The sequence below is a fragment of the Homarus americanus genome, unplaced genomic scaffold, assembly GCF_018991925.1.
Source record: "Homarus americanus isolate GMGI-L3 unplaced genomic scaffold, GMGI_Hamer_2.0 scaffold36970, whole genome shotgun sequence".
NCBI lineage: Eukaryota > Metazoa > Arthropoda > Malacostraca > Decapoda > Nephropidae > Homarus > Homarus americanus.
Window position 1 is genome coordinate 409,207 of NW_024740094.1, and position 25,359 is coordinate 434,565.

At 37.0% G+C, this 25,359-nt stretch overlaps 1 protein-coding gene across 5 annotated transcripts in view; it reads right to left on the bottom strand.

Moving 5' to 3' along the window:
- Positions 1-4,209: 4,209 nt before the first annotated feature.
- Positions 4,210-25,359, bottom strand: part of LOC121875104 — a 50,958-nt gene continuing 29,808 nt past the window's right edge. For all 5 annotated transcript variants that reach the window (XM_042379460.1, XM_042379458.1, XM_042379459.1 and 2 more), the window contains 12 exons: positions 23,646-23,804; positions 20,208-20,279; positions 19,489-19,719; positions 18,920-19,132; positions 18,474-18,586; positions 16,790-17,033; positions 12,943-13,149; positions 10,505-10,708; positions 9,022-9,130; positions 8,031-8,326; positions 5,528-5,683; positions 4,210-4,367 (listed from right to left, as the gene is read on the bottom strand). In XM_042379460.1, the coding sequence (XP_042235394.1) occupies positions 4,299-4,367; positions 5,528-5,683; positions 8,031-8,326; positions 9,022-9,130; positions 10,505-10,708; positions 12,943-13,149; positions 16,790-17,033; positions 18,474-18,586; positions 18,920-19,132; positions 19,489-19,719; positions 20,208-20,279; positions 23,646-23,804 (2,073 nt within the window). In that variant the 3' untranslated portion in view covers positions 4,210-4,298. The remainder of the gene's footprint in view (positions 4,368-5,527; positions 5,684-8,030; positions 8,327-9,021; positions 9,131-10,504; positions 10,709-12,942; positions 13,150-16,789; positions 17,034-18,473; positions 18,587-18,919; positions 19,133-19,488; positions 19,720-20,207; positions 20,280-23,645; positions 23,805-25,359) is intronic.

Below are 25,359 nucleotides of genomic sequence, written 5' to 3' on the forward strand. Positions count from 1 at the left end.
ATTTTGGCATGATAAATAATTCTTCTGGTGAATTTTGGCGTTTTATTCCTCGCAAAAACTGGAAAAATAAAGTCACATTTCCGCAAGAAAAGATGTTCAGAATCGACTAAAAAACACCAAAATTCACCAGAATTATTTATCATGCCAAAATAGGCTAACCTATTACCATGTACCTACTAACCTAACCTAACCAAAATACCTGTACACCAGAAAAATATCTTATACCAATTGGGAAAATTGAGATAAAATGAATTTTTACCATTAATATTGAGCTAAGTGAAGGTTTATACCAGAAATAAATTATGGAATTGAGCCAAAATTTCTGGAGATAATATTTATATGATACCGAACCCGAAAATGGAAGTGAGAATGCACAGAACCTATTAGGGCCTGACCTAACTAACATTCAAACCTGTGCATTGTCGTTTAAAGGAGTTTTTCGGTTTTTTCCATAGCTCTTTGGATGATAGTAAGTAATAAAACCATACAAGAACTTTTTATAGTGTTACCATAATGTGCAGTCTACAAAGATATCTCTAGTCTAATCTTACCCAACCCAACCTAACCTGACCTAATATAACCCAACCAAACCCTACATCAGCTAACCCATCCCAACCCAACCCAATCCAGCTCAGCCCAACAGGACCTATTCTAACCCTACCTAACCTAACATAGCCTAAACATCTTGTAACCTGCATGCTATAGTAGCACCCTTTTTATTTTAATTATAAGTATATTGTTTTTTTTAGTTTTTCTGTACAATAATAAATCACCTGTAGTGTGCAGGGCATGTAGGGTGAGGAAAATTACAGGGTAAAACAGTGATAACTGATCATTTAACACTAAAATGGTGTCTGTAATGTTTTGTATGTGAAGAAATTAATTATTTGCTGTAAATATGCCACAGAAAAATCAGCTTTTTCGGTGCATGTTGTCATCTGCTCTTTGTTTCAGTGCAACAACCGACCTGCTCTTGACTTTACTTTACAGTTATCCTCTTCGCCACTGATTGGCTCGTTAGCTGCTTGGACGATCGGTCACGTCTCTGTTACGCACTGTTGGCTAGTACTGGCTCCTGAATATATTGGAACCTGCTCCAGTGATGGTCAAGTCTGGCCTTGAATGAGCTCAAAATCGGTGCCGCCACAATGCTCTCCGGCAGATTGTTCCAAGAGTTCACAATTCTCACTCCAAAAAAGTTTGCCCTCACAGTTTTCTGGTTTCTTCAACCTTGAGCTGCGACCCCTTGTGGGATGGATGTTTGCCAGCTCCAGATATGTACATTTGACTGAGTAGGTCGCCCCTCGCTTGTCTGTTGTATAAGCTAGGTAGTTGCAGGCGCTCTAATCTCTCTGGGTAACTGAGGTTCCATAGAGCAGGCACCAGTCTGGTGGCCCTCCTTTGGACATTTTCAATCGATTGAGTCTCTAACATACCTCCAGACAGGGAAGCACCTTGCTCTTGAAGATCGTGACAAGTGACCATCCAGATATCTAAATGACCTTCTTAAAAGACCTAGTTTCGTTGCCTGTTTCACCTTCCTTTCCCAATGGCCCGAGAACTTAAGTCCATTGTCGACATACACACCCAGGTCCTTTTCACATTTGGTCTCAATTAATGCAGTCTCTTCAGTCCAAGCACTCTCAGGTTCACAAAAAACGCACAATTACACCAATGCCACTGTAAGAAAGTTGCTTTCATTAGTACCAGATATTAAAATAAGTACAGTACTTTCTGTTTGATATGCCAGAGGGTCCAAATAGAAAGTTCTTTAAAAAAGAAAAGAAACATCTTTAAGTTTTTCTTAATGGCCTACACAGAAGTCAGCTGCTGGACTATCTACAAAAAATAAGTATCTTTACTCCTCTTTACAACATTTCCCCATGCTGCTAACACTGCATATACTGTAACTCAGCTTGTGATGATGATATAAAATTGATCAGCCGAAGTCCAGTTTTGGTGTCATCAGTACCTTGTTCTGTGTACTGCCTTATAAGGATCCTACACCCTGCCCTGCCACTTGGCACAACTGAACCATCACAACATACATGCAATGTGTACGACCTTCACTCAGGCTGTTGCTGCTACTGAAGGTGAGAAAACGCTCAGAGAGTTTTGGAAGGACTACAACATTTTGAAATGTATAAAGAACATTAGTGCAGCATGGGATGAGGTTACAGGACAGTGCATGAATGGAATATGGAAGAATGTCCTGAAAAGATATGTGAACAGTTTCAGAGGATTTAATGAAGATGAAGTAATTTCTGAGATTAGTAACAAGATAGTGGAGTTGGGTAAACAGCTTGAGTTAGAAATTGATAATGAAGATGTTGAACAGTTGGTTGAAAGTGTAGCAGAAGAGCTAAGTGAAGCAAATGCCAGACGCATTTGCTACAATTAATAAAGGGATGCAAATGTTTGACGGAATGGATCAAAATGTTGAGCATTTTGCCAAAGTTGACAGAATGGTCAAAGAGGCACTTACTTGCTACAAGGAGATTTATAGTGAAAAGAAAACTGTGCAGTCTAAATTGGACATCTATTTTAAGAAGTCCCCCATTGCTGTCTCCTCACGCCCCACCAGTGCTGCCTCTTCACTCCCTAAACATGATGCAATACCTTCAACCAGCAAGTAATTGCCTTTAAAATCACAAGTACAGTAAATCCTCGCCTAACGTCGGGGTTACGCTTCTAAAAATGCAACGTTATACGGAACAACGTTAAGCGGATCAATTTTCCCCATAAGAAATAGATAAAATACGGGAATTACGTTCCTTAGCCTCCCTTGGCCCCATGAAATACATTACATATACAGAAAATCATTGCCATTTCCAAAGAAAATAGTGCAAACATATACAACTGCTGAGTTTGTATTGGTACTCACCGATGGGCAGAGGTGGTAGAGTGAGTGTGTGGTGGGTAGTGAAGCGGAGGAGGCGGGAGGGGAGCAGAGGAGGAGAGTGGAAGCGGAGGAGGGTGGTGAGTCAGTGAGACTCTGCAGCTTCAGAGAGAGCATAGCGCGGCCAGACAAGAGAAAGTGATGCGCTGTAAAAAGTAGTCCATGACAACACAAAACAATGTTGTACCGAGTCATTGGGACGTTAAACAAATTTTTGGTATCTAAAGATTAGCGACGTAGTACCGAAACAACGTTAAGCTGACCGACGTTATACGAGGACTTACTATAACAAGTAATTAGCACTGCAAAACTAACAACATACTAGTATAGTTTTCCCATTCATAAGGACAAGAAATAACCTTTTGACTCTAGATCCTAAATTTCTATCACAATAGCCACAACACTTTTCCTCTTGTAATTGAAAATTAATGTGTTTAAAATACTTAGTACATCCAGAATACCACCAAAAATAAGTACAGTACTGTACTATAAAGTATAACAAAATTAAAGGAGGAGAGTAATTCATGATCAAGATTACATTAAGTGTTCCCACCACTTACCTTGGAGAATTCTTAAAATTCCATTCCAAGCCTGTAAAGGCTTGGAATGACTATCTATCTGATAGAGAATGAGAATCACTCCTGTTCCACAAGTCTGCAAATATCAATCTGATCTACTTCTACTGCTTCACACAACCTAGCATCACTCACCAGCAGCGCATCCTTCCCAAATAATTCAGTCAATACTACTGTATGCTCTCACTCATACCCAAACTGGTTCCTTTATATTTATTTCCCTCAATTCAAATGCATCCTTTTTCTCATCCTTCCATTTCTTTGGGTCTTCCCCTCACCTACCATCCACCTATGAATTATACATATATTTTACCAATCTCTATATTCCAATTCTCCCAGTACAGTATGTTCATATTCCTTAAGCACACCCTGATCCACTCTCTCCCTGACACTTCTGTTGCTTACACACTTTCTCCTCCTTTCTGTATTTAGTTTTCTTTGTGCCAAATTCATACCACATTGCAATTACCGAGGTCTTTTCTGCATTCTCCCCATTTATTCTATTCTTTCATAACCAGAAACCATGACTCAAACCCATACAATAATATCAGCTCAATGTTTCCCAGTACTGTATATACCCACATATGCTTCCACTGCCACGAGTCTTTCTTCATTAATAATATATAAATGTGGCTGGATATAATTTCATTTTTTTTTTACTAAATACTATTGAAACAAAAACTTGATAAAATAACTGTTTATCAATCCTGTCAACAGGTTTACTAAAGTCTTATATATTTTGTACTGATTATTTTTATTATGATGAGTAACTGCTTCAAAACTTTTTATGGTATACTGTGTCTTTTCTTATATCTTTGGCACAGCTAATTATCTGGGTCACAATCCACAAATGATGCTAACATTTCATCCAAGGTGGGACCAACAACAGATGCCTGTAATAAAAAGAAGGAAAATTATCAACAAGTATCACATCTTTTTAATATCCTGAACAAACTCCAGGAAACAGTGGATGTAACTTACTTGACCTTGACTACATATCCACATCATCTACACTAAACATCCACATCATATCAACTACAGATCCTCTTCATCCCCACTACACCCACATTACATCCACCTCAGCTCAACCTAACCTAACCTAACCTAGGAGGCCATCCGTGCCCCCCAGTCCAAAAATTGCGAGGATCAAGTTGGCGAGGGTTTACGTGTGATAAACTGACCAACAGATAATTCATAGCCTCATATGCTCCTTTGTAGTGTAAAAAGCAAAATACAGGGGTACAGTAATACCTATGGTTCCCTTTACTACCCGTCCACAGATAGTTCCAGCCAATATAGATATACAGTACAGTAATATCTCCGTTGTTAGCTGAATCCCTCTTAACCGGAACTCTCCGATAACTTGAACTGAAATTTTCTCGGAAAATCATTCCCAAAGCCAGAATTTCTGGAAAATTACAGCTTTGGGAATGATTTTCCGAAGGGCATATTTTCTGGAAAATTCCGGGGATGGGGAAGTTTTTCCCGGGTTTGAGAGGTGAAAATCAGGCACATTTTCCGGAAATTCTGTAAAAAAACATTTCCAGTTCCCCCAAAATTCAGGGGATGGGGATATTTTTCCGGGTTCGAGAGATGACATAATGTACAATTTCTGGAACTTCTAAGAAAATATTTCCGCTACCCCAAAAATTCTGGAAAATTCCAGGGATGAGGGAAGTTTTTCCGGCTTTGACAGAGCCGTCTGGTTACCCGGAAATCTCATTCCCAGAAGTGCTTTGCACCAATTGTTCCGGCTAATGGAGATATCACAGTAACTCCCACCCGACAGTCTGGATACAGTACAGTATTTGTAAACAGTTAAAGCTTCATGAATAACTACTGGGGATAGTTATACTGTACTACTAATATAGTTGAACCTCTCCAATCGGGCAACCTCTAGACCAGTGAAGTTTCTAAACCATGGGTGATCAATATATTATGATACAAAAAATTATACAAGTTCATGTACATACAGCCTCAGGTATAATGAGTTTGATCAATATTTCAAAATAAAATCTGATTATTATGCTAGTGTAAAGTTAATGGACTTCACCTCACTCTCTGTCTTCTTAGATTTCTTATGGGAGATTGGATTTTCATCAGCAGTTCTCTTGCCTGACAGAACTAAACTTTCTTGGCTGGCATATCTAGTTGAAACACCTGCATCACATTCCTCCTCTCCTAGGTTTGTTTTTCCTTTCATATCATCCTGAAATAAAAAAAAATAGATATCTACCAGCATGACAAAGGTCGATAATATAGACCTTTTGACAATCATTCTAGTACTATAGCATAGACTCTATACTTGCTAGAATGATTTAATTGTCAAAACTACAAATAATACAAATATAGAAAACCTTTGTAATTTGATTTCTCATCACATCACAGTGTACTGATTCAAGAAAACTTGGTATTCTTTGAAAGGACAGGGAGTCCTTGTTATTCATATGGGTTCCGTTCCTAAAAGCCCGTACGTAAAATGATTATATGAATAACAACAATATTTCCCACATAAATGAATGTAATAAGGAGACAGAGGCCAGGTGCCAAGCTGGTCAAGTTAGGTTATATTTGTTGCTAATCTGAAATAAAAAGCACAGAAACACAAACTAATAATAAAAACACTGAACAGCAATAAATAAAGAAAACATTATAATCATGTTAAATATATACTACTGTAGAGTACTAAATAATAATTATCAGTACAGTATATGATTACAGTACAGTACTCAGTATCCACAACTCACATGTAAACAATGCACTGTTCATGCTTCCCGGTTTGAATGCATTCTCATCCAGTTGGTGGTGGTGAATGTTAGTGGTGATTATGGAGGTTTTTGGTGAAAAATTATCAACGTGTTCACTTTAGACTACCGTTATAAAATGGACCAAGTGTGTCATTATTCCGGAATTTCGGCTTTAACGGACCGACCTTCTCCCAATTAGTCTGTTATATCCGGGGGTTTACTGTACAGTATATGTGTAGTGGATAATGAATAAGTTAGAATAACTTGAACTCCCTGTAAAAACATTATATAATTAATCCATCACATAACTGTCTCTAGCAACAAAGGTTTATACGGTAATACCAAAAGTCCAGCAATGCAGATGTCAGTAGATGATTCTCTATAAATCCCAAGAAAATTAACTTGAGATTTTTCGACCTGAATTTGAAAACTATTTTCAATACTGTACTATACAGGTCTATACACATACCTTATGTAGTTCACTTTTTACTACCCTACATGTAATGTCTCAGAGGACAACATACCACATACCTTATGTAGTTCACTTTTTACAACCCTACATGTAATGTCTCAGAAGACAACAAACCACATACCAGAACATACCTGGGGTATTGTTAACACCTTTTCATTGTAACATGTATAATGAGCATTCCCACAAAATATATTACCTGTATTGTGTGGAGATCAATAAAATAAAATAAAAATTATTGATGAACAGTACAGGGAAGAGTACTTAAATTACATTAAATAACAACTAAAACACAGGTGGATCTACCCTACCCACATGTATCACAAGATGATCAGACACTTTTCTGAGGAAATCATATAGTATTGGAGATTTTTCCTGAATACTGTATACAATTACAGTATTAGGTAATATTCTCACAAATGTCATACATAATAATTATGAGGCATCACTGACCTCAAAAAATATGCAAAAACACATTTTCTGTTGTAACCAAATCTCTGACCTCAAGAATAATTGGACATATCCCAAGATACAAAGTCATCAACATCATCAGTATTTGAAAAATTACATTTACTTAGAGGAAAATATAGTGGAAGAGTGCAGGTTCATGCCAGGTTGGCTTGGCAAATATCAGCGATGATTTGGGAAAGTGGCTAAGCCAATCAACAGCACATGCGCCTTGCATCATAGCCATACCTCTTTCCTGCGTTGCCTTAATCTAGTAGATATCGCATTTACCTTTAGTGCGATCTAATATTGATGTTGACTGTATTTTGACTATGACTGAGGTCATTAGTGTTGTGGCCCCTGGTGTTTCACGGTTTTCAAAAGCAAATCTGTTTTATCAATCTAGAATGTATCCTATTAACTTATTCCCTATGAAAAGACCTTTCTTTATTGCAGTTGCTCACATGAGTGACTGAAGCCAACAGGCTACTTACTAGTTTCATGTAAACTACAAGCAAATACCTCACCAACAAAAATCTTGTAAGATGCAGTCTCTTTCAGTCACTGTTGCCTTCAACAATTTTGCCTATTAACCATTACTTAAGAGATTGCAAGCAACATTCGTCTTCCTAAATAAGGAACAATTGTGGAAGTATCCAACTGGAAGTATGCATTTTGCTAATACAAATCAGGTAGTGGTACAAGCACAAAATTGATCAAGATGTCACTTAAAATTATCGAACTTTAAATATAAGCTGTAAAGCCACTAGCCTGCTTAATACTGTACAGCACTGGATAAGATACCATGAAGTGAAAATCTAGACATAAAAAGAAGACACTCATGTAATCAACAGCATGTACACAAACTGGTAGGTGTGGTGGTCTATACTTACTTGTTCCTCTACCTTTTCTGAACTTTCTGATAACTCTTTTTGTTTCTCATCCTCAACCCTTTTCACTTCTTCCTTCTCCTTCTCATCTTCTTCAACCTCCTCCTCCTCCCCATTTTCTTCTGTCTCCATCTTCTGTTCTGCTTCTTCAACCAAGTCATCCACTGCCTCAGCATCCTCCTCCTCTTCTTCCTCCAACCTCAAAGTTCCTTCCATATCCTCTTCTTCCTCACTTCCAGATAAAGACTGACTGACTTCTTCATGTGTTGCCTTTATCATTTCATCCCCTTCCTCTTCACCTATAATTGAAAAAAATTGCCCAAAAGTAGATTATATTGACTACACAAAAAGTGAAATTATTTCCCATTGTGGATATAGCACACTGTACACAAAGAAGCAGCATGGCTAGCACTGCAATCAAATACTTTCACTTCCTTAACCTGTAAAATTAGGCACCAATTTACTGCTGGGTGAACTGGGAATGCCCTGGAATTGAAACAGAGAACAGGACAGGAGGTAAGCACTGGACAGTATTCACTCAGACACCACTACATAACTAGTACTGAAATATAATAGCAATAAAAAGAACTCACAACCAATGAGAAGCTTAAATAAACAAGATCTCAAAAAAAATGTTAGGTTGAAATAAAAGCTCTGATTCAGAAGTCACTTAGGCTATAGTATAAACTTCCCCAATAAGCCAGGGAATTTTTTCTAAAGATATGCAATGTGAAGAATCTATTGCAAAAACTGCTATGTAAATTAAATTCTGATTCACACTTAGTGAGTTGCATCAGAAAAAGTGATGCTGTACAGTACCTCTCATTTGACCCCTCCTTGTGTTTGGGAACATTTAATCATCATGAGTAATCATTCTATTGTATTATCATTCAAACCTTAAAGGTCAAAATCATGCTTTTAGTTGAATTCTTTAAAGAGATAAATAAAGAGCATTATTAAATTTAGTAAGTGGGTGAAATGTGCTTAATGTTACCATTGGTGAGGTTCAGCTGGTGGTGTTGATTGTACATCAAAGAGCAGACTTGTGGGTTGGCCATGATGAAACTCACACTCCCTAGTGCCATCTGGCAAGCTGACACTACCTGTGTATGGAAACCACCACATGTTACGACACAATAATAAGCCTACCTCACTTTTGACAGTAATTATGTTAAAGATCTCATTGTAAAAATATAAGTTATTGTCTATTCAATACATTATATAACGACAATTTTAGTGTCCCAATAATTGCAGTAATATACTAAACTGCATTACTTGTGGACCTTGGTCCTGTGCAAAGAATAGTGTTATGTTTTGAGACAAGAAAAACAGTAACACTAGTGACAATTATACATAGGGAAAAATTTAGCCGTGTCAGCAGCCAAGAGTTTTTTTTTACGGCATTAGCCCACCTGGGTATAGGTCATTTCATGACCCACATCAAGGCCTAGTGGGCGAAAATATAATAAAACAATAATAATAATAATATTAATAAAACTTAATACAAATAATAATAATAATAATGAGCCATAAATAAAAACAAATAATACAAAAATATCAAGTGAGAAATGATATACAGTATGTATGTTGTGTTATCCAAGTAAGAGAAACAATTGAGACCCTGCAATTGTGTGTAAATGAGGCAGAAAGTACAGAAAGTCAGATCAGCAACCTGGGACTTGATCACAATTTTTGTGGTACCATATGGCAGCAGGGTCTACCATTAGACAGCATATTATGCTTCCAATATCTTCCGAGGTGGTAGTACCTCCCTATTTGGTAGCTGCCTACTACCTTTAGGTGAGGTGCTAAAAGAAGACAAGGGAATAAAAGTAGCTTGGAAATCAGTTACTATATCACTATGCCAGGTAAAGGACCAGCCCATCACACATCTTATCAGACAAAACACTGCAAAAAGATAATGTTTCTTCAGTATTTTACTTTCATATTGCTTCTATAAAACATGTGTGTAAAGCTAAATATTAATGTGTGTGTGAACAGTTTCCTACATCACACTCCTCCACACTCTCATTTTTGTCTTCCTCAGTCAACATTTCACATCTTGTGTTCCCCCTGGCTCATTTTATTGTTCATAAAATGATCATCTAATGACATCTTTAAAATTCTCCTAATATAGTATCCATAAACACCGAAGATCTATAGAGTAAACCCTGAATATTCACGGAGGAAATATTTCAGAAATGGTCGCAAATACCATTACCTTTGTTAAATGTAAGATATAAACAGTTATAAAATAATGAATACCCGGTATTTATGATGAAAATATGTACACACTGTGAATATAATGTATTTTATTAGTTCTGTACTTAAAACACCATAATCTAAGTCACTGTTTCCCCTTCTTTTACTGAATGATCCTATTTTGATGAGCTCGTCCAAATCTTTTTGTAATCTTGATAATAAGGAAGAACATTTCATTCCAGACACAAACAACTAAAAAACCTGAGTTTCCTTACCAGCATGTCTGAGTCATGTAGTCCAGCATGAAGATAGTGTAGGATGATGGTGTATGGTGGCTCACATCCTGGATGTGGATGAATTGCCATACTGGCTACTGTTTTAAACAATTGAGCTCTAGTTCTCCCATCTACATATGTGACTGGAGGCTGAGTGACCCCTGTCACTGTTGCTGCCACAGCTAATACACTTGAGAGAAGAGACTGAGGAAAAGAAATAAATGAGCATTAAGAAATATATAATTATGACCAAAACATAATACAGTATACTGTACTGTATTCCCTTCAAGTGACTGTTTCCTTTAACCTTAATCCCCTCCTCAATCATGTCTGCTGTCAGGTTATTTAATCATAATCTTTATTCCACATTTTTTTTTCCATACACTTCCCCCTCATTCACCTTCTTTAATAGAACAAAAAAAAAATTCTGTTGTACTTTCACGGATATGAAGTTTTAATTTTTATCAGAATCCTGCTTACCAATAAAATGACAACACACATACAAGTTGAAACTCTCTAATCCGGCACCCTTAGGACCTGACCGGTACCCAACCACAGAAATTGCCCCGAGAACCCCCTACCTCTCAAGCAACTGAGTGCTAATGCCATTATTACGTGTTAAGTAACCACAGAATTTGTGGAAAAGTAATTTCAGTGTGCTGGAGCGCCTGATGAATAAAGAAAGTACGGTACAGTTGGGTCTCAGATTACGAGTACGAGACCCCGCTTATATGTGTCTGACCTCCTGAACTGTCCTTACGCTAGGTCTCGCTCTTGCACAAGCCAACCCACCCAGCACCTCCCGTTAACTCAGCATGTTTATCACTTGCTCTTGCTTGTTAGAGAAAATAAAGTAAAATAAAATCATAACAATACTCTAATGTGGCTTAAAAATACAGAAAATAGAGTATAATACAAAACTATAAACTGTATTACAAAAATGAAGAGCATGGATGTGTATGTGTGGGAAGTGAACTTGTGTGTGTGGAGGCAGTGAGCTGTAACTGGGTAGCCTACTCACTATTCCTGTCGCATTCACCCCCCCCCCCACTGTGAGACATGTGGTAACTGCCCAGGTGAACTGTCACATTGCCCAGAGGATGGTTTGAGTGTGGAAAGAGATATTCTTTGTACATAAAACAAATAGTGTACCAGTAAATGTGAGGAATAAATAAAATAAAACAAAAAATACTATAGTATTGCCATTTGGCAAGAGTTTTACTACACACGGAACACTGGAGACAGTGACCAGCTGAGATCACCGCCCCACACCATTACCCCCGCCCTTTATCTGTGTACTAACTCCCACGCATGTAAAAAAAAAATTATTCTCTTTATGTTTTTGACCTTATGATAATTATTTATTATTATTAATTTTTTTTGTCACATTCTCTATGAAAAGTTGGGTGAATGTAACAGGAAAAATATGAAAATTACATACAATACAGTATATCTACTCAACATTACAAGTCAAAATATAACCATAGCATAACTCTGGAGTCCCTCTCTCTGTCGCACTGGTTCTGTGAACATCTCCCAGGTGTTCCAGTTGGTTAAGGTTTTCTCTACTGGTGAATTTTACCACAACCATGGCCCCTAAGAGGAAAATTAGTGGCAGTGCTTGTGGTGCCACCTCCCACACCTCCTGGTGTGTATAGCCAAAACACTCAGCTGGAGATATAAAGAAACTTGGCGGCTTGGCACTGCTAGTACAGCCGCCCTGGAGGCTGTTCTGCAAACTAATGGCACCAGATTCAACCATGCCAAACCACGGGAGTTGCAGGACCAGAGAGTTTCAACCTGTACTAGTTATGGCAAAATAAGGTGATTCACAAGAGAAACTTGTAAATATTATCAGCAGAAAATTCAAGTTTAATCCTGAAATCTCTGTTAGATAATCCTAACAGTAAGGTTCATTAGCACCCCAGTGTCTGGCATGGTAGGTCTACTAATTTCTAGTGTCTAGCAGAGTTGATCTATTAATCCCTAGGGCCTACCAGGGTTGATCTGGAGTTTATATAATTAACTGATCACCCTACTTCCCCCTCTGCATGGCCAGCATCAAATGAGTGGGCTTGTGTCAGTTGCCTTCCTCCAATGGAAGAGAAGGGGGTAAAATAAAAGATGTGTCCTTAATTAAAAAAATTATGGAGGAGACAATGCCTCTTCATGAAATGTCTTGTCAAGCTGAATGTATAAAAATAACTGACTGAACAAAACAATCACTTCCTTCTCTATTACAAGCTTCTAGAATACAGGTCTTTGTACCCGTTGACACACCCCACATAGAAAATGTATACTGTACTGCAATAATAATTTTAATAAAAGTATTTCTTGATTATCTGAGTGTAATAAAAATATTTCAGGATTACTGCATCCAAAAAAGAACCAAGAGCTTTCAAAGTTACTGAGAAACATAAATGTTACAAGGAACTTACTTGTTTTGTCTTTTGCATCATAGAATGGGAAGCATAAGTAAACAATGTCTCAATCAGACTCAGAGCAACTCTAGTTGTCCGGGAAAAATATTCCAAGCGAGGCAGGGGCCTAATTTGGCCAAGGGAGTCTGCAACAGTAACAGCATAGCCTTTTTTTTTGCTCTTCTTTTTATGGAGAGAAAGAGAAGATAGTCCCTTATCTATCATCTGCAATATCAAGAGAAGTCTGAGTAAAAACAGTAAAAAATATACATGACACACATACACAAAAGAGCCTTTTCTTGCTACCATCATATGATTAAACAAGGATTTGTGGTCACATTCTACTTCATCACTTCGTCTCAAATAAACCTGCATACTGTATACTGAACTGTATATCTAAGCTCAAAAAAGTGGATAAATAAAAAAGATTCCACACAAACATTTAAAGAAATCTTAAATTGTATATCACTAAGTCACTGTTTCTATCAATATCATTAACTGCTATCACCTGTTATTTATGGACTAGGTTAAATACCAATAATGCTGATCCTGGCCAAGAAAGTATTGTAACAGAATCAAGTGTTGCCAGGTATCACCCATGTAAGTACAAATCAGACCCGATGTTGTCTAGGTTTGTTCATTAGACAAGGTGCAGTGTTTACAACATAGGTAAGTAAGTATCCCAGGACCTACTCTTAACTCTTATGCCCCGGGCAACATAAACTCCCTCCAGAGCCCCACATGAGCATATTTCAGCAATTTTGTACTTATTTCAGGCATAAAATTAGTGCAGTGACTCATAGTGTACTGCTGTGGCTGGTGTTTATGCGGTGTCCTATGTCCACGGCCACCACTAGCATGACCTTGCTGAGGGGTGGTTGATGTGGTGGGAAAGTGGAGTGAGCACCATTGTCTGAATCACTGTCCTCCTCGCTGGCCACCTCAACAAACTCAACATCATCTGGGACTGTTTCATTCCCATCACTGACTTCATCACCCGATACTATATCAATGCCACTCAAATCAAGCAATTCTTCATGAACAGCACTACCATCAAGGGTGTGGAAGAGCAAGGCGGGTCACAAGATGTCAAAGGACATGCATCCATCATGATAGCTGGTGGGTAACTGGACAAGAGACTTGAGACAAAGACTACATGCAAGTTGAATTGGCAAGTACAGTAAGTCCTCACTTAATGTCATGGTTCCGTTCCTGAAAACCAGGGCATTAACGGAATAAATTTTCACCCATAAGAAATAGATAAAATACGGGAGTTACTGGGTACATTCCCAGCCTCTCTTTGCCCCATAAAATACATTACACATACAGTCATGGGCTCGTGGGCCGTGGGTTCGAATCCTGGTGGGTTGAGGTGTTGATTATATACTGTATATATATGCAAGTAAATCACTATATGTGCGCGTGATCTAGGTATATGCTGATAACCACAAGGAAGGAAGAAAACACGAAGTTCCCAAGTGCTTTCGTGTAATTCACATCTTCAGGGGTGAGTACAGACTAAAGAGAAGTACAAAACAAGGTGCATATATACAGAGGAGGGAACTTGGGAACTTCGTGTTTTCTTCCTTCCTTGTGGTTATCAGCATATATATATATATAGTCGACCCTCGTTAATTCGGACTAATAGGGGGGAAGGGTGTCCATTTTAGCCGATTGTCTGAATTGACCGATTTAGGGGTTAATATTGCATTATATTTCAAAGTCATTGTTTTCGTCACGATTTTATCCCACTTTCCACTGTAATACGTACATAATTTCAGCAAAAATATTACATTTCCGTGAATGTATTATATCAAGCACAGTATGAATAGAATATCATTGCAATATAACAGTATTTTAACCGAAAACTATTAAAAAAACGAATAACATCTCAAGAACATCGGAAGCTTAGGTAAAGTCTTTTGTTTTCGTCATGTATTTTATCCTATTTTACATTGAAAGACATCACGTTTCAGGAAAACTACTATTTATTTCCGAGAATATATTCATTCAGGCGCAGTTTAGGTAAAATATACGTGTGATGTAACAGTTTTTAAACTGAAAACGATTTGAAAAACACGTACCCTGTAGCCCTGTTCAGGGAGAGGACTGGGAGAAGCTGTTTGGTGCTGCAGACGATGACAAGGAAAATGATTTGGATGGATTTTAATGAAAATATTCAGAAATATGGTATCGTAGTATTTATTCAAGTCAATTAGGATAGAATATTATTGCAATACAACAGTTTTTTAACTGAAAACCAATCGAAAAGCGATTACGGTAACATCTTTTGAACGAAAGCAAGCGAAAGTCATTGTTTTCGTTACGATTTTATCCCACTTTCCACTAATACGTACGTCATTTCAGCAAAAATATTACATTTCCGTGAATGCATTATATCAAGCACAGTATGAATAGAATACCATTGTAATATAACAGTATTTTAACCAAAAACTATTAAAAAAACGAGTAACTTCTCTTGAACATCGGAAGGTTAGGTAAAATCTTTTGTTTTCGTCATGTATTTTATCCTATTTTACATTAAAATACATCACGTTTCAGGAAAACTACTATTTATTTCCGAGAATATATTCATTCAAGCACAGTTAAGGTAAAATATACATGTGATGTAACAGTTTTTTAAGTGAAAACGATTCAAAAAACACGTGTACCGTCTAGCTGATACTCAACAGCTGGTGGTGCGTCATGCGTCGTTGTAAACAATAGGAGGTTGAAGTAGATTACCGGGTATTATATTAAGTGTGAAATATCGAAAAGGTTTTTATTACCGGTATTTTTTGTAGATCAATAAGAACTGTGATACCGTATATGATATGATAAGTTAGCGTGTGCTAAGAACTTCAACATAGACTACTGAAAACACGTTGTAAGGTAATTTAGCCTATTGTAAGTTGGTGAGCTTCATTTGCTGAAGGAACTGCACAACTTTTCATTACAAATTGGTACATATTTTACGTTTCCAATGTTTACTGGCAGTAAATGGTAAATATTTTTCATGTCTGAAACTAAAAGTTGCATCCCCCCTCCCACACTAGTGGTGGAAAATGTTACATTTAACCAAAAAGACGCTGGTGTTTTATCCCAGCAGTGGGTGGACCAGCATTTTAGCTTAAGGTCCGCGTAGGTAATATTCCTACAAATCTATAAAAAAAAATAATAAAAAAATAAGGTTCAGATTTTGTCCGAATTATCCGAAATCCGGATTAAAGGGGTCCGAATTAACGAGGGTCGACTGTATATATATTTTGTACTCACCAATGGACGGAGATGGTGGAGTGGAGGAGGAGGGCGGGAAAGGAGGAGGGTCGCGAGTCACTAAGACCCGGCATGAACGCTCTGGTTGCTTAACAAAGACCGGCGACGCTTGGGGGATGCCGTGACGCTCCGCCGTCAAGATGAGAGAGAGTGATGAGCCGTACAAAGTAGTTCGTGACGACGTTATACAGAATCGGCAGGACATTATCCGAATCATGGGTATCTAAAGAATAGCGACGTTATAACGAAACAAAGTTATAAGGAGAGACGTTAAACGAGGACTTACTGTAAATAAGTATCATATCCATACATCGCATTTTGTCCAGCCTGGACATTCAAACTATTCCGCGAAAAGTTAAGATGGAGAAGAACATCACCCAGGGTCGCTTTGGTCGATGTATAGGGAACGTCACCCAGGTTTTAAGGGTTAATCACATCAAATAAGGCATTATGGGCTGAAGTTTTCAGATCAACTCTTCCAATGTACAAGTAACACTGCAGGGTGTCATCCTTTACAAAACTACTGTATATTTCTTTTTACGAATTAGGGATGATAACTATCTTATGGGCATCATCTTTCAATACTGACCTGTAATCTAACTTGGTGGCCCTTGGGAACCACATCTTCAAGTATTAGTTTCACCAACTGGCAGGATGGTGTGTGCCTCCCACCAGACACTTGTATAACATTGGACATAACAGAATAAGCAATGATCCTTGTCTGCTGGCCACTTGTACACCATTCAGGTTGATAGTGTAACATAGATCCCTTGATTGTACAGAGCAGAAGTTCAGCGATTACTCCAAAGTACATGTCAACACTTTCACCAATGCTGATAAGAAAGGTGGATATTAAATTTTTTAATTTTAACAATGAAATGCAATATAAAATGCTAAAAATACCGGTTCCATTTCAGTAATAAAAAAGGTTATATTATAATAGTTTCTGTTATCAATGTCTGCACCTTCCTCCACATCTAGAACAAGGTAAAACAGGTATATTACATCTCAAACACTGAACTTACTGACCCCAAAGAGGGAAAGATTTTGTTGACCACATGTACAATTTACCACAACTTTTAATGCTAATAAGCCAACAAGAAAAATCTGAATGCTTGCTCATGGTGTCTGTACTGTATGTTGGGGGAGCCATGGCAATGAAAACTTTTTGTGTAATGAAGAAGTCAGTGGATTGCTTCTCTGCATGTAGTAATAGGAGAGAGTAACAAGAAGAAAAATAAGGGAAGCATGACAATGAAAAAAGAGGAAATATAACATAATCTGGAATATGACAAGACAAGCAATAATTCTAGACCTAAAATCTGGAAAATTTTAAGAAAAAAAATAAAAATGGAATAGGGAAGAAATGGAAAACAAAGAAATTGGAATACAAAATACCCAGTATCTGTAGAGACTTGTGATGTTTCAGGGGTGTAAATGTAGCCAGATACATAAAATATTATAATTGGGTCAAGGAGCAATCCCTTCCCTTCCCCAGAGTAATGCACCTATCATCATATGAGAATAAGCTATCAACTTAGTTATTTATCAACAACCTAAGCACCTACAGCACTAATGCCCAATGATATGACAATTTTTTTTATTCATAAACCAAGATCTTGAAGTGCCAATCACTTCACTATTAAAGGCTTGCCTTCACTTCACACTTAAAATATATTAGATCTATTTTTCTAGTTCATTTCAATTACCCGGTACCCACATACTTCAAGCTTACTGAAACCAGTATGGTATATTCTAACCAAAAATCTATACAGTATTCAAGTTCCTCATATTTCTTATATAGTCACCGTTAGAACGATACCTGTACATGCTTCATCAATGGCAAATATGTAAAAAAAAAAAAATACCCAGGTAGCTGACAATCACTCTCCACCTATAACCATTACTCCTCTCACACTTTCGTTTGGAAGAGATCCATGGGAACAGAAATCCTCCAAGGTTTCGTATATCTCTGAGGACCCAGTTTTTAATTTTAATTCAACCACTTCAGTCTCTGCCTTCCCCTGGCAGCTAATGTTTCCTTTCATTAGGTCTTTTAGTTTATTATATAATGTTTTTGCTTGCCCTAATCTTGTTTTAATTTCTTCCATACATCTACCATCACAGCTACTGTTACTTCCCAAATACACAAAATTTTTCACTGGGAGAGATTGATGCAAGACAAATAAATAAAGTGAGAGTAGAAATATTGAAAAATATTCAATTACAGTATATACTCAACTTACATTTGTTAATAAATAAGGCTTACTGACCTGAACAATATATCTCTTATCAACAGTAGGCTGTGCTGGTGTAAAGACGGCATAAAAAATGCTAACAACTTGTGCTCTCGACTACGATACTTGGTCAAAACTAATTGATCAACCTGAAACAAAATATTAATTATCACCCCTTTGCTTCTCAATTATTAATACACATTTACTGGTTTGTTACCATAATCAAATGCTAAACCATTGGCATAAATAAATTTCTTAAGATAGGACAGTTTTCCTAGAGAAAGCCATTTTCTTATCTGTGTGTTAATAATAATTTCAAGTTAATGAGGAAAAAACATTCTTGAGACAAACATGAATAGTATAGACCCTTTGATTCTGGTGGAAATATTGTTCTCATTGATTTAGTGGTTCTTGTGATGGCATAAATACATTTTATCACTTAATAGTTGTTCTTACACTGTACAATAAAAATCATATATTACCTGTAAGCATCTGAACACTACACTTAATAGTTCACGAGGAACAACGGTCACAGCTTCGTTCACATCTGCAGTGATCAGTTCACCAATAAACTTCATGGAGTTGACAAGTCGTGTCACAGCAGCCAGATGTGTTCGTAGGGTGTCTGTGTTGCCTTCTCCCAGGGTTAAAAGAGGTGTCAGACGTAGGTTGTATTTTCTTGTGTGGTCATATGACTGCAGAAAAGTATGAACACTATAAATATATTAAGAAGAATCATGTTTGAAAAATGACAACCTTCTCTACTAAACCCTTTTACCACTAAAATGCACCCAGGTATCTAAAAAACAAAAAAACAAAAAAACATGCATAAGAGTTCCCTTTAATAAAAACACAATGGCTATCGAAACTTCGAAAGTTATAATACCACTAAGGAATTTCAATACTGTTTAGACTTATAAAGTTTTAAAGTACCATAAAAGGTCAACATTCAGCAGAACACAAGTTTAATATTTATAAAGGTATCTACTGTAAACACATCCCTTAAACACTAAGCCTTAAAACATATCCTGAATAGTAAAAGACTACTCACTTCTTTTTCCAATATTCCATCAAAGAGGTAGTCCATGAGGTCATGACACACAGCCACCAGCTGGGTAAGTTGTCTCCCCCTAGCCTCAGCCCGGCCTTGAAATCCACTACCTCCCATTCCTGGGAGTGGTAAGGCAGCAAACACTCGACCTGCCTCTGATATGGCATCTCTTTGGCCTACTCTTGTCAAAGAACCATCCAAGTACCCAAGAATGTGTTCCTCAAGTACTGTCTGATAAAGATATTGTAACCATAAAATACTAATACACATGTACAGCACAGTATTTTCAAACAGCAAGAAGGCATTACATTTCTCATGAATGGCTTTAAAAAACAGTCAGAGGTGTTCCTCAATCTTAAAAACTGGTAAGAAAGAAAAATGCAGTTAAGGTATATTCTTCAAGATTACTTTCACTTTACAGACACATCTTATTCATCATTGCAAATTTTAAATGACTCTAATTACAGTACATACCAACGACACGAAACATTTCAGAAATAATCGTAATGTACTGTACGTGAAAAAAGAGAAAATGGCCAGCAAACTATAATAACTATGCTATAATCACCAAACTGATGTCATTATACAAATATACAGTACACATTTGTCAAGACCATTCTGATAAATTTTAATTCGCAGCATGAAATAACTATCAATAAGATACAGAATGGACAAAGTATGATCATGATTTCTGGTAAAGTATGGGTAGCCATAATTACCTTGTGTGCTAGGCACTGGCCAGGAGCGAGCTTCATGTATTCATATAAACATTCTAATGCTGCACAATCCCACTGAAAAGAAAAGATGAAATATATTATATTTTCTAGCTTGGAAAACATGAAATGAATCAGTACTGATAATTACAGTATATGATATTGAATTAGTAGTAACATATGATATTGTATGAGCATTACTTTTTAATAAACATGGCACTTGCTTAGCTTTTTCTTAATGCTAATACAGTATACTAAAACCTCTCTAATCAAGACAAATTCACCCAAGATGTAGTTATAGTAAATGAGAAGTTTGGACTGGAGGGTAATTACCTTAAATCAAGTTCTTTGCCTTAAAACCATATACTGTACAGTGTCATCTATTAGTACACACACCTAGTTGCCAGGTCCTGATACTATGATGGGACAGTCATTCTAGGTTGGATTCATTAGTTTGTAATATATAATTATGTTGGGGGATGTGTCTTAGTTAAGCAAGAACCTGTTAAAAGTTACAGTCCACAACAGAGAGTACACATTGCATAATACACCTGGCAGCTCAGAGTGACTCACATTATATGGTATTGGAATTCAGCAGTATATGTATACTGCACAACATTTACTGCTGGCACGTTCTTATGCAGCGGTTCCCAAACACGGGGTCGCGACCCCATGCATCAAAGGGGTAGCATAGAAGTCATGGGGTCGCAAGGCTCTGATAGAGCTCATGGGGTCGCTGGAGTCACCTGGGTCTTGCAGCGGTCACATAAGATTATTTTTTTTGGTGCAGGTGTCAAGGACTGAAGGATGTGGCCCAAAGATGCTGTCTCGTTAAGTTGGAACCATAAATTATGGTCAAGGGATTTAAAATGACAGCAAATATCAATTATATATTCCCTGAGTTGCTTACCAAGTCTTTTGATTTTGTTAAGTTTCCATTCAAAACAGGTGTAAAACAGTGTGACTCTTTTGCGCTCGGTTTGGCAGAAATAAATGCTCACAATGAGGCAAGGGTGAATTTTGACCTCTATGATGACATCAAAGTTTTAGATTATTTTATGAAAGAAACATTCAATGGTTAAAAATCGAGCTATCAAGGTTCTGGTACAATTTGGAAGGACCTGTATCTGTGAGGCAGCTTTCTTGTGAAGGGTGTTTATAAAAAAATTATTACTGTAACCGTATACCAAACTTCAACTTAGAAAATTGCATGCTATGTTGCTTAACCTCATACTCCCAGGTATAGAAAATTAATCAAATTATGAAATATGACACAGTTGTAGCATATGACATGACAGAGTTGTAACTTAGAAAGCTGTATGTTATGTTGTCAATTCAAATAATCATATAGAAAATCATATAGTTTAATCATATAGAATAATCATATAGTTTATAGAAAACTTATTAAATGATGATGCACACATATCACATAGGAAATATGAGAGTTGTAACAAAGAAATTTGTATGTTATGTTGCTTAACCACATAATCATACACCCAGGTAAGATGATGATTTAAATATGTCATGTACAAACTGTATTAATCATGACAGAGTTGTAACCTGTTTTTGCCAGTGTTTACTTTTAGACTTTTCAATTGCTGTATGTAATACATTTTCCTTATTTGTTTTTACACTTAAATAAGTATAAAAATATGTCTGTATTTATTCTTAGAATCTTCATTTAGACAGTGCATGTGTATATACTGTACAGTACGTATACAGTAATATCTCCGTTAGCCAGAATCCCTCAAACCCGGAACTCTCTGTTAGCCGGAATATAAATTTTCTCGGAAAATCCTTCCCAAAGTCGGAATTTTCCAGAAAATTACGGCTTTGGGAACGATTTTCCAAGGGGCACTTTTCCCGGAAAATGACTGAAAATTTTCCCGATACCCGGAATGTTCCAAGGATGGGGGAGTATTTTTCCGGGTTTGAGAGATGAAAATCGGGCGCATTTTCTGGAAATTCAGAGATAAATTTTCCATTACCCGGAAAATTCCGGGGATGAGGGATATTTTTCCGGGTTTGAAAGATGATGTAATGGGCAATTTCTGGAACTTCCGAGAACATTATTCCGTTACCCGAAAATTCAGGGGATGAGGGATTTTTTCCGGCTTTGAGAGTCATCTCGTTACCTGGAAATCTCTCATTCCCGGAAGTGCTCTGCACCAATTGTTCCGGCTAACGGGGCTATCACTGTATAATAACAACTTGAGGTCGTATTGGAAAATGTTTGGGAACCCTTGGTCTAATGGGTCACACACGTGTGTTTTAAGCTTTTTGCAACAAATCATACTGGGCTCAGATTTAAGGGGCTGATCTGGAATTTTTCGTGGATTCCATTTTGAGGAAACATATAGTTTGAAGGTGTCAGGACTGGAGGAGTTCTTGTGTACAGGCTGACCCCAATTAATAAATGGGTTAAATTTCTGAAGAAAAAAGTGTAAAACAAAAAACTGTAAATCAGGGTCAGCCTGTAAACATCTGAAAATGTAAAACAAGCTCTTCATAAATGCAGCCACACAGATCATGGCTCTAAAGTACACTGCATATCTACTGTCCAGGTTCAGTAGGTGATGCTAGCTCCCAAATGCCTTAGTCAGTATCTGAACATTTTATGCTAAAAATTAATAATAATTGTTTTCATAATTTTGAATTTTTTCTTCCTATGGCAAAGCAAAGGATGAAATAAATCTAACCTAAAAAATTCTTAAAAAGGAGTAACATGAAACAGGATCAGCCTGTACAGTACTTCATGAGTCATGTTGTGTTCATTAGTAAAAGAAAGAAAAGGTAATAGTTTGTTTACAGTTAACCCAATGTTCTGATAGCTTTTCTTAAGATTAAAACTTGTTTTAACCCCAGAATTTGGATAAACTTGGTGGTGGGTGCAAACAAAAATCACTAAAGAAACAAATGTGTAATTGTCCCTAAGATATGTAACTGACTCATAAACAAGGTCACGAAGTACAGCATGCTGTACCACATACTTTTTTAAAGTGAACTAAATGAACAGACTAAACCCATCCTAACCTACCAAACATAACTAAAATACTCCAATCATTACTGGAAAAGACTTGATAGCTTAGGTTAGCTTTTGCTTGTTTTAAGAGAATTGCATGAAGGAAAGTACCTATGTCTTACATTATAGTAACAAAACACTTCATCTTAGAGCACAAACTAATTGACTCTCATATTTACAATGTGAATATTATTTTCATTATTTCTTTCTCTTTTATCCAACAATCATGTGCCCAAATTCGCAGCTTATGTAAGTTTTACTCTACAATATAGTACAGTATAAGAATAGTTTGTTAAAACATTAGTTTTGCTACAAAGATAAGTGGATGAAATGTTAAAACTATGACATTACATGTACTGGTTGTACTGTATAATTACTGGTAATGAAAGTTGTATAGAGTACACGTTTAAAATGATACCTACTAAGGAGTCGGCAGTTGCCAGGGAGACCAGAAGAGGGCCTACAGATTTAGACAAGATGATCCTCTGTAGCTCGGGGACACTGGGCAAGTCCCTGAGAATGCTGGAGATGATCTGACAGGCATCCTTTTTAGCTCTTGTCCCCCACACAGATTTTATAGTCTGTAAATAGTACAATAATTATGTCAACGGATTAAGAAGAGACGGCTAAAGTGTGTAACTACGTCTTAAAATAAAATTGCATGTACAGTACAGTACTAATTAATTAATTATATAAAACTAGTGGAAAAAATCCAGCTAATATATAATGAAGATGCCTTAGTATGAAGGTGAAAGGGGTACATATATACCCTGTATGTCTCACTGCCGAGCCAAATTAATTTACTGTACAGTATTACATAAAGGATATTGTGGATAATTCTATGATAGTTCAGTACACTATCTTCAAATCTACTGTAATTAAAATTGTAAGCACTGGAAAGAGACAACAGAGAATTATGATATCATTGGTATATTGATATACAGTATTAAGTATTGAACTGTACTCCAACAGTGATTAATTACCCACCATATTTTATGTTAGTTGGCTTCTCTGGGCTCCAATTATCATTGGATAGACGGAACAATGTCAGTTACATCCATATTGCTTAATCAATTACAAGTACAGCTAGGTACAAACTTACCCTCCACCAAGAATGAATAGAAAAGAATAGAACAGGGATAATGTACAGAAGAGCGGAAGAGATGTAAGCAGTAAGAGATTTGGTTTTGGTATGCAATGTGCGATCCAAATGATTATGTGAGTTTAGTTTAAGCCAAAAAGATCAATGAATCGGTCGATGTCTCCACGTTGTATTGAATTAAGGTGAGGTGACCACGGTCTTCCTAGGGTACACAATCGTAGACACGTCTGCTATGATGGTCTAAGCTCAACTGACCTCCTTCGACCCTGAACAGCAGGAGGCACACATCGTGCCGCGATATCAGTTCTGATTGGTTGGAACTCGCTGTCTAAACAGTGTTGCCATTTTTCTGCCAGATTTAGCTCTTTTACATGTGATCTAGCAGGCAAATTTGAAATCTAGCAGCTAGCTTTTTTTTCCTAGCTATTTTTAAAGAAGCCTGATAGATTCCTAGCATTATTAAAGCCGATTATTATCATACTGATTTTTTAAAGATGTACGTACTTTAAACTGCAAGAATTATTTAATGCTAAGTTTAAAATTTCCTTTGACACCGTTATAACTGGTTTTGAACGAACGTGTACAGAACGATTTTTGGACACACTAACGGAACTAATGCAAGTCCCCCCAGAAGATATTAGTGTCATTGATAATCAGTGGAAAGAAGTTAAGCAAACAATTCCTTTCTGGAATGAAGTGTACAAGTACAACTACCGGGATGCCTCAGACTGCAATCCATACCAGAAACTGGCTGAATTTGCTCTGTCAGTCCTCACTCTGCCTCACTCCAATGCTGAAGTTGAGCGAACATTCAGTCAGTTAAACATAGTAAAAAATAAACTGAGAAATCGTATGACAACAAAAATGGCTAATGCCATTCTAGCAATCCGGGCAGGATTACGAAGAAGTGGAAAATCTTGTCAGGAGTATGAAATCCCTGCTGATACTCTAGGCAAGATAGGTACTTCCCAAGCCTACAGCAAAGGTGAACCACAGCCAAGTACCAGCAAATCAGAAGCCCAAGATAATGATGA